Source organism: Odontomachus brunneus, unplaced genomic scaffold, assembly GCF_010583005.1.
Source record: "Odontomachus brunneus isolate Ranch 3 - 2012 unplaced genomic scaffold, Obru_v1 Obru_scaffold_018, whole genome shotgun sequence".
Taxonomy (NCBI): domain Eukaryota; kingdom Metazoa; phylum Arthropoda; class Insecta; order Hymenoptera; family Formicidae; genus Odontomachus; species Odontomachus brunneus.
In genome coordinates, this window is record NW_022639468.1 from 2,828,987 (window position 1) to 2,839,709 (window position 10,723).

A 10,723-nucleotide genomic window follows, 5' to 3' on the forward strand; every position below is an offset into this window, starting at 1 on the left:
GTCGAGATACGCGCATTCGAAGGGTTTGAAGTCTTTAAAGCGACGTACGAACTTTACCGCCGACCTGCAGCATTGCTCATAGTTACATTGTAATATGTTCACGCCACGCATTCGACACCTTGCTTTGAGGCAACGCGCTTGACTCGAGATTTAGCGGCACGCAACATTGTTGCGACGGCTCTCCTAATCGCGATTCGCCGCTCATCAATATCTTTATTTAGAAATATCATAACAACGTGAAATAAATTGCATCCGAGAGATGAGATTGTTCTGCTTCCAATGAATCGTTTTTCTACTTTATTAATTAATTTATTGATTCGTTAAAAACGGCACATTAAAATATCAATTAATTTTCTCTTTAATTAAAAATTAATTTACTGTTAAAAACACTGACTCTATCGTAACGTGAGTTTACATAAAAACATATAACTTTTCTGAAAATGGATTTAAGAAATCAACTAAGATTCTATCAATACTTAAATGTTTAAGAAAAGAAAATATTATATATTTTTCAATTTGCCAAAAAATATAATTATTTGGATATATGAAAGTACACCTTGTTTTCAGTCAAAAGACGAGTAAAATCATTAATAGTTTCAAAATTTTACGGCTTTAATCTATTATAATGCGGATTTTATTAAAATTAATGATGCAGAGATCGGTGATCATATATATAGCTAAAAATAAACTACTTACATAAAAATTGTCTTATATATTATATTAATGTAAAACATCACAAAATATAACAAAAAATTATCTTTATTTTATATTTTAACACCTTAATCTGACACATTGGAGTCCCCTAAAGACCTTTCGCAACCTTACAGCAACTTTGCTTTTTTGTTGTATGACAGGCAATGATTCAACAATGATTAAACCTCACATTCCCATCAACTGACATTTTAGTGCGTGAACCGATAGTCTTCATTTCACTAGTTTGCGAGTAATACAAAATAAAAGTTGGTCGAAAATAACTGCCGCGTACGAGATTAGGGGCGGGGGGAGGGATAAAACTTGTAACATTCAAACTTCTAAATTCAACAGCTCAGTTACATTTCTGTCCATATAAAAATAAAGGAAAAAGAAAATAGATTTTAACAATACGAGAAAGCCAAGCAAGACGATATAAATATACATGAAAACAGACAGTTTCAAGCGTGGAGTAGCACAAGACAGTTCTGCGACGACGTGGCTAAGCACGTGGATATCGTTTGAAGCGTGTAATTCGAGCGACAATGCGATCCTTTTCGAGTCATAGCGAGCGCATATAACTCGAAGCTTTCCGGTACGCCCTTTTGTCAGGATCATCGTCGTTCTGAGGAGAAACGTGCTGCTTTCTATAGATAACGCTGACGTCTGCAGATAATCCCGTGTTGAATGCCCCCGTCATTCGACATGGGAAAGCGCGAGTGAGTCTACTCTTGCCCTCTTGAAGATTTTCTTTCCTCCGAGAGCGCGTTTCAAGTACTGTTGCGCTGTTACACACGGCATTATGCCATATTTATCTAGAACGTTACAATGGAAGCCGTGTTCCTTACAGGAACGCGACAGAATCGCGAGACGCGACAGTGAAATTTATTCCTCGAGTTGAACGTTCAACTGGCCATGATAACTCCACATGCATACAGTATTTCATAATCAGTCGCAGTAATTGCTCGTATAGTACAAAAACAATAATTTTACAATACACGTAATTTTACTATTATAGGCAAAACGCGATAATTGTATTGAATGCACGGCAATAACCGACGACGGTAATGGATTCTGTTTTTACAATCATATACGCATAGATGCGACAGGACGCACGATGCAACCGAAAGACCGTACATCAAAGTCTTTGATTTTTCGCAGCTACCGAATCGTTCTGCGAAATCTGAATTTTTATATGAAGGCCAAAGTGAAAGAGGGTGAAATCACTCTGTCAAAGGCAAGCATATTCGTCGGCGGGACCGAGTGATTTATATTGAAATAACAGCGTCAGGTAAACGAACAGATTGACGGATAAGCCGACATTGCGAGTGTGTGTCGGCGCGTGTGTGTGTGCATATGGCGAGTGTGTGTGCGTGTACATCTCGTCGCCGGGTTGTGTACGAAAGATATATCCCCGCGAAAGAGTGGCTTGGCAATGTTCGAGCCGGCTGAAATAGCTCCGGGATTGCCTTGAGAGGATCATCCTTATTTGGAAATTGGATGAAGACCTCACGCTTCTCAGGTCGCACCGCGGAGAATGACCCGAGAGATTTTAGAGTTTGGCATTGATAAGCCGCAATCGAGCCCGGCGGAAGACGGATTTAGAGTGAAACTAAAGTGACATGTTTAAAGATGTGGCTCGATTTATTTCGCAGAAAAAGCGGCTGAGACCCAACTGGGTTCTCGTGAGCCAATTCGGCGAGACGTTCGTGAAATACATACAGGGTGTGCGCAAGGAGTGGCTCAAGCGGTTCCGTCCTCGCAATTTCTGTATAAGTACAAATAAACGATCGAGCCAAGTGTTAGTTGCAAAATTATATTTTTTTCTAAATTATTTATTCCGTGACTTACTTATAGATGCTAGATAATTCGCGTGCCTCGTCGATGCAATATAAATAATTTTGTCTTATCAGTGGAGTCTCATAAAAAATAAGTGAAAAATCGCAGTATCTTCATTCAGAAGTAATAGTGAAAATATTACTCGAATTCGCAAGAGTGAATGTTTCACTCAAAGTTAAAATGGATTCTGAGCGAACGTTTCAATCGATTAGAGTGTATATGTTCCTGTGAAAATAAAGTACGTCATATTCACTTTTAAATTTTGGATGAAATTATTCAAAGTAGAGAATTCATTCTATATGAGTGACTCGAATTCACTCGAATTCGAGTGACTTAATGCTCAAATTGTTCTGCAATAAACTATATATATATAGCGTAACGAGAGATTAATAATATCAGTCCTTATCTAATCTAGGATAACAATATATTTGCAAACCACAATGGAATTTTTTGAAAACTTCTCTATGTTACAATCTATTTTTTATACGCGCGCATGTACACAAAATCATATCATATTTTCATGAATGTTTATGAAGTATGCTGTAACATTGTTAGAATTATATTACAAATCTATCTCTATGACTGCAATATTGTGCTGCAATATGCAATATTGTAGCAAGCTTCTGTGTTGTATGCAGATTAGTAGAGTCCCGGGTGTATATAGTACGGTTGCTTTCAGTTCCGCTAAGGTAGCACGTCACTGAACGATCTAATGGCGAAGAAACCAACTCGAAGAGACGTTTCTTCGAGTGTCGAAACTGTCTAGACTCCTTGCGGGCGAGTAGTAATGGCATTCCTATTGCATGTAAATTTCTCGAAGCGACTGTGCCCATGTATGCACGCGGGCGCGACGCAGCGCGATGCACGTGCACACGAACACGAGTGCGGTGAAACGGAGCCGGGCGCCGCGACTGCAGATACAACCTGGCTGTTAGTTTAGCTCAGTTTAATTTAGTTTAGTTTAGTTTAGTCAATAGTTGAGCGCCGTTATTGTACTCCGCGCGCGCCCGTGGCAGCGAGCGCCGAAGGACCACCCTCTTCATTTGCATACCGGGTGTGCCCGCGTAAATACGACTCGGAAAAGTCTGCTCTTGGCACATCAAAGGGGCACGGCGCGAATTAACTCCCGCGTTACCATCGCCCGCAAACAGAACCGACGAAATATCGGCGCCGGCGTCATTGTCGCGCGTTAAACGCGCCGTCAAGAGGTCGCGTCTTGGTGCGCGCTGATAAAACGCGGTTGTTGTGCGATGTTGTTGTGCGCTTTCCTTGGAAAGCTTCACGAGTCTCTTGAGATGAACAAAGGCAGCTCAAGGACGATATATAACTCTCTTTCTCTCTCGGCAAAATAGAGCGGATTTGAAAGACTGTCGATGAAAAAAAGTTTTCAGCGCGAGATACATTTATTTGAGTATACTCCCATATTTTTCTACGTAGGGAGCCACTTGCACAGTTGCTACGCTCTTTTATGAATTTAGTTGATGATATATATGACGCAAGCATTGCTCAGCAGTTCGCCGTTTGTAGGTTTGTAAAGAATCGCATATAAAATAGTCTGACTTGGTGCGGCGTTACATATGTACTTCACACTCGTTTCTCGCTTTGCGCGTTTATCTTGCCGTGAGACGCTGCTGCATCTCTTGATATTTGTGTATGTATATATTTATATATTTCTCTTTAACGTAGTCAAATTACTCTCATTACTGTGAATCTCATATGATTTAAAAAACAATGCAAATTAGGTAACATGATATGGCAAGATATTACTAATCACAAGAGAATAATTTAGGTGTAAATATCATTATATATTCGTAATTCGATAAATCAATATTATCTACAATAAAATCCCTGATACTCCTACTGTAATGGTATATACAGTAAATAAAAATTGCAAAATTCCTTGCACCGACTTGTCAAACAAAATTTAACGAGTAATGATTAATAAAAGCAGAAATACATATAAATAATAACTTGGAATTATTTTGGAATTATCTACTATATAATATCATAGTTCATAAATTGAAGTCTGTATTATAGATGATATTGCCACTTGACAAAAAATACAAGAGATTAAGAATTATGCAATATTTTGTTGAAGGCATTGTAGGATGTCTCTAAGTCAAATATCAGTTGTCTAACTTGAGTGTCGGACAATTCGTCCGAGGCAGACATATTGTCGAGAGTCTGCAGCCATTCTGCGACTTTTTCTTTGCCGTCAAAGTCGCTGGGCAATATGCTAAGGCGATTCATAGTATCCATAAGATCCCTCAGATCTGGATGTAACTGATCCATGGCTCGAATTTCCAAACGTAATTTGTCCATAAGTGTAATAAATAAGGAGACAATGTCTGCAATACATTTGGAAGTGTTGCCTTTGTCATCCTTTATCGTGATTGGTCTGTCTTCCTTGATTCTCTCAAGCGCAGCTGGACAATCCAAGCGGAATGCTCTGGTGAAGGAATCAATTGTTGGAAATTGATCGCTTTGCACCTATGATGAGATACATAGTTTGTTAGAATAATATTCTGATAAAAACATTTTCAAATGTGTTGCTTATAAGAAAATAAATATGTAACTCTTGTTTTCGACTTATGGGAGCAAAGACACAAATCGTATCAAATAAGAAGAACTCTTGCTATATTCTTAACACTCACCTGTTTAAATGCTGCTCTGTATTGCACTAACAATTTACTGCATGCAGCTGTGTATTCCTTTGGTGTGACGCAATCTCGGATATAAGCTTTCTCCAAATGTTGCAATGTATTTACCACAGCATACAAATCCGCCTGATTGTCATGCTTCTCTCTCTCGCGGGCATTTTTGTAGAGCTTCACTTCTTCGTATAATTCGGGTCGATCCTGAGTTACTGACATTGTCTGTCAGAGCTGTGGAAAATAGATTTCAATTGGTCTGTTCTTTTTACTGCACTGCTGAACTAGTGCAATAAGTTAAAGTGAGATAAATGTACTTTTTCTCACTCTTACTTATTGCACTAGTTCAGCAGTGCAGCTAAAAAGACAACGCAAATATTTGCTTCTTAGGTTATGTACGAATAACAATGATAATTATACTTATTTATTATAAGAATTTTGATTATTCTTGTGAAGTAAATGTCACGTCGACTTAACGATAAAATCTGACTTAAATCTTCGTGAAGTATTTTTGACGTCAATCTTTTTGTATTCAGATAATGACACATCTATTGTCAAGTGGGACACGTCAACGATAAAATGATTCTGAAGTAACGTTGCTAGACACTCACTTTTGTATAAAATAGATTGCTGAATTCTGTCGTTTATCCACAATAATGTGATTATCACAACGTGATATTACAACGTTAAAACTAAGTCGAAATCAACTCAGAACTGAATAACCTTCCACAAAATACGAAGGAAAACACTGAGTGACAAATTGTGTAACATACAGAGACATCTCTTGACCAAAAGACTACACTTTAGAACAATAGACCTGTAAAACACGACTGAATGGACTGCCCAGCGCCACGTAGCGGTGACATGAAAAGATTCATGATACCGACGGGTTTGAGTCTTGACTAAACGACACATTTTAGACTGAAGTAGACCAATTATTTCTTATTAATTCCAAACTCTCCGCTGTAGAGCGCCTCTGTCTTTAATAAAAAATTGAAATCATGATTTAGACGCTTCTTTTATTTACTATTTCCAAGTTGGAGGGTGATTTAAAGTCTAATCTGTTGCGAAAACTAACTTACACATATTTTTGTGCTAAAAGTCTTATAATTCTCTCTCAAATACATGATTTTATTTTACGAATATTTTTCGCAGATCGTACATACGTCCCAAAAACAAAACTTGCTTATTAAAAATATAATGTGTACGATAACATTAAAAATGTTCATCTTTTTTACAACAATAACGCAATGTTCTTTTATGAAAAATAATATCATATGTTAAATGAAAATTCTCTTTTTAACTTAAATAGTAACAGCTATCTATTCAATTTCATATACTTTTATCACTGCCTGCAACAAAATTAAATTAATATTTATTCATATGTATATAAAAACAGTGAACTAGTTATTTTCTAATAAGATTATCACAGTTATACGACTCTGTATAAAACTGTAGGTCAGAACATTGTGTGATCTGAGACACATGAGATAGAAACATTCTTATCGTGAGTCCAATTGCAACTGCAAAAACTACATCATGTAACATAAATTATCTATGAATCAGGAGTGCTATTAAATTATGATCAAGGACTCGAGCAAAGCTCAAAAATAATATTTAAACTTGTATAAAAATATATATCATAAACAAAAAATCTGTTGCATCACATCAGGTTTATCGGCGCTAGGCTTTCTTGCGCAAAACGAAAATTCTCTATTCTCTCTTATACAGGGACAATTAAACTCTTTGACAACTCGTTTCTTACGTTTCCGCGAATTGTCCTTATCAGGATGCAAATTAGGCATTTCGTGACTTATGCTTATATACATTGCTTCTAGTGTAAGATCAACCTTGTCTAAAATGTCCCAAGGTGGATAAACGTTTATCACAACTTCCGATATCATTTTCAGTGTACCGACTATATCACAGACTAATATAATCGTCAGATCTCTGTGCGAGTTTTTCCTCGCTGGAGTCTGACCATTACAGGATTCCGCCTCTCCGATTTCTATGTCGTTTTGCAAAAGATTGAAGCGATCTTCGATTAAAGTACCCTTCAGAAACTGATTACCGAACCGCTTCGAACAATCGCGCACAAGTACGCTGATAAACCGCGCTGACGCAGCTTCGTGTTTCTTGTTCATTCGATGACGCCAAATGCGAATGCTAGATACTTGTGTGTTGATCAAAGACTGTAGCTTCGCAACCATGCTTCCCCTGTAATGAAAATACAATATCCTTTGATATAGACCACTATGTGATTGTAGAAATAATATTCTTGACAATGTTAGTGACAAAGTTATCAGCATGTTACCAAATCAAGTAATATTTATCAATAACATTTTCCACAAAATGTTGAGAACAAACATTATCAACATATATTTTTCACTCCAAAATAACTAAGTTAATAGCAAAATGTGATTACTTCGTACTTGTTAGAAATCATTGCTTTTAGCAATCTTAAATGAGACAATCTACTTTTGTTAGTAACACTGTCAAAAATACATATTATTAGTAATGTTACTGCTAATATAGTCTTTAGTTACTTCTTAGCTTTGTGGTTTTTCTTCCCGGAATCCAGGAGCCGCGCATACATAGCCTTGTCCGGAGATGTTTTCGATGGTGTGCTGATCGTACTGATAACGGGAGTCTGCGTTGACTTACTGCTTGTTACCTCTCTAGTCAAAGATGGCACCAGAGAGATCTTGGCAGACAAATGTGTGCTTTGATCCTGCAACATTTCTGCCTCAGAACAGTAAGTTTCATTTGAATCATTGGAAAGCAATTGCGAGGCCTTAGATAGAGACCTGGAAGTGAACAAAGATTTAGATGAAAACTGAGTTTTTCTCATGACTGATAACATATCCTGTGTATCGACTTCTTCTACAATATTGCTCAGACTATTATTGGTGCTGCTGTTTGTATTTGAGAACTTATTATATTCTGCTTCATTGCTTTCATCACTCGAGTCTATTTTCATTTTTAGATTGACCTTATTATTTTTGTGACTTGAACTGTCTTCAGAGCTCGATCTCTGTGGTGTCTGCGACAAAGAAGTACACATCTTTAACCTTTCTGGACTCTCTTCAGTCTCAATTTGGTAAACAATTTCCTTGGCACTGCTACCTGAGTCCTCTTCCAATACAATGTGATCTATAGACTTTTCATGGAGATTATCACAATTACTATCAGGTTCTACATTTGTGATTTTATCATAATCCAACTTTAAACGCTTTGACGAAACATGATCTTCTGTTCCATACCATAATTTTCTTCTTCTTCTCTTGTGAGAATACAAACCTGTGCCAAGGACAGGAGATCTATCAACAATAATCTTTGTGCAAGAAGGTGTGCACTGAGTCTTATGTAAGTATTCTTGTTTGTCCTGGTTCTCTCCCTTATTTTCACTATCTTGTTTCGTACAGTTTACAGAATACTGTGCATCTTGTTCCTGACCATTTGTGTCATCCGCGCTTCTCGTTACAGTGTGTTTATTTTTATTTTTACGGGTTCCTCTCTTATCCCGTCGTTTCCCAATGTTACCAAGTACCGGCGAACTCTCGCTCGTGGGCGTCTTTTGAGACGAAAAGATCTCGGGTAAATCATCATCGCTTAGGTTGGATCCGCCGTCCCTATGAGTCTCAATCCACTTGCGCACGTAATCCTTCTTCTCGGTGCACGGTATGCGGGCTACACTCTGCTCGACCACAAGAGCACGATTCGACGTCGCGAAACAGCTAGGCTGGTTTGCGACATCGAGCTTAAGGATCGATTGTCCAAAATTCAGGCATTTCACGTGTCTCGGCTTGCCTCCACGTGGTGCACTCTCACAAGAGCGAGTGCTGCTCGATCCAATGCAATCTGACATCGAAAATAAACTTTATACTGTATATAGCCCGTGTTGCAAAATTGTAACACAACCACGCGCATATGTTCAGCGTCCAACGTCGCACGTGCACTAGGCGCTGCCATACTGTCGTTGCCGTGGCGACCAGTACGTACCTACGAACTGTTGCACCCTGCGATAAGGCCCTTACACATGAAATGACATAACTGCATGTGTATAGCATAATACTGTATGGACCAATGAGCATCGAGTATTTAGCCGCCATATTGATGCTTGATGCTCAATATTCGATGCTCATTGGTCCATACAGTCTTATGCTATGCACATGCAGTTATGTCATTTCATGTGTGAGGGCCTTTAGTGCCACAGCACAGACTTTTGCATAACGCATAAGAGAATAAACCAATCAGAGTTCTTTATTTCTATCCTGAGGAGGGAAATGAAGAAATCTGATTGGTTTATTCCCTTATGCGTTATGTATTATGCGTTATGTAAAAGCCTGGGGTGTATATCAGTTGGACACGGGGCAATTGGACATAGTCCAATCACAAGTCGCTGTTCCAAGGGACCCTACAAATGTCTCTAATCACACGGTGCTGTGATTGGCTGTGTCCAAATGCACCTTGTCCAAGTGCACCGCTCCCCTCCCAAAAGCCTGTGCTGTGGCCCCATAGACATATAGGCCCATATTCTGAATCCTTTTTTATCTATAAAAGTACCTCTAAAAGAGGTTTAGGAGTCAACTGATTGGCTGAGAAGCTACATTTAAGACACTTTTATCGATAAAAGAGGATTCAGAATATGGGCTAATATATCTAGACCGAGCGTTTGTCTTTATTTGAGGATTGGGGTAAGAGCACGTAGAAAAGGATGCATTGCGTTTTGAGACCCTGCGTTCTCTCTCATTCGCGCATGTGTGTAAGCATATGCGTAAGAAAGGTTGTATTACAGAGATGTGCGAATGAGAGAGACCGCAAGATCTCAAAACGCAATGCATCTTTTTCTACGTACCTCTTACTCCCACTCCTCAACGCTCGGTCTAAATATATGATGTCTATGTGTGGCTTTTAAAGTCACCAGACTCTCCATAAGTTTTTTTTTTTTCGAAAACGTTACGAAACTACTTATATAGCACAAATCTCTAAAAGACTTCTTAAAGAATTCGAAAAGTGTTCTGAAGGACTTGGCAACTCCTTAAGAAGTCTTTTAGAGATTTATGGGTATACCCAAGTAGCACATATATGTATCAGAAATGTTTTTTAAACGTATCTATAGTTTCAGAACCGTAAAGCATCAATAAAAAACGTTTTAATAGAAACCTTATTTATGAAACGTTTATAAAACGTTTATAAACATTTATAAAACGTTTCTTCAACAATTTCTTTTCGCAAAAATAACGTTTCACCTAACGTTTTTTGAGTGGACATTTTTACTCATGAAAAACATTTCAGAAACGTTATGAAACGTTTTGGAAACGGTTATGAAAAGTTTGATCCTAATATTTATAAAACATTTCTAAAACGTGTGTGTGCTACCTGGGTATGAACTAAAGTCCAGGATATAACATTATTTCATGTTTTGAATTCCGAAATTTTGAATTTGGAGGCCGATACTCCGGATAGTTTGATAAATTTTATTAATAATATTAATAATCGGAAACCTAAAGATTAGGAATATATGAGTTCATAGTAAATTT

General features: G+C 37.9%; 2 protein-coding genes across 3 annotated transcripts; both read right to left on the bottom strand.

Annotated features, from left to right (window-relative positions):
- Window positions 1-2,936: 2,936 nt before the first annotated feature.
- LOC116841775 (vacuolar protein sorting-associated protein 28 homolog) lies at window positions 2,937-5,970 on the bottom strand. 2 transcript variants are annotated; one of them, XM_032810122.1, is made up of 3 exons: window positions 5,792-5,970; window positions 5,184-5,414; window positions 2,937-5,019 (listed from the first exon to the last, which is right to left on the bottom strand). In XM_032810122.1, exons 2-3 carry the CDS (start codon window positions 5,400-5,402, stop codon window positions 4,600-4,602), a joined length of 639 nt encoding a protein of 212 aa, XP_032666013.1. In that variant the 5' UTR covers window positions 5,403-5,414; window positions 5,792-5,970; the 3' UTR covers window positions 2,937-4,599. The 2 variants fall into 2 exon arrangements, with proteins under 2 accessions (XP_032666013.1, XP_032666014.1); XM_032810123.1 differs by lacking the exon at window positions 5,792-5,970 and adding an exon at window positions 5,601-5,733.
- Window positions 5,971-6,290: 320 nt separating this feature from the next.
- On the bottom strand, window positions 6,291-9,175 carry LOC116841774 (dentin sialophosphoprotein-like). The gene is made up of 2 exons (XM_032810121.1): window positions 7,727-9,175; window positions 6,291-7,397 (listed from the first exon to the last, which is right to left on the bottom strand). The coding sequence occupies exons 1-2, from the start codon at window positions 9,046-9,048 to the stop codon at window positions 6,821-6,823; spliced, it is 1,899 nt and encodes a 632-aa protein (XP_032666012.1). The 5' UTR covers window positions 9,049-9,175; the 3' UTR covers window positions 6,291-6,820.
- Window positions 9,176-10,723: the final 1,548 nt, after the last annotated feature.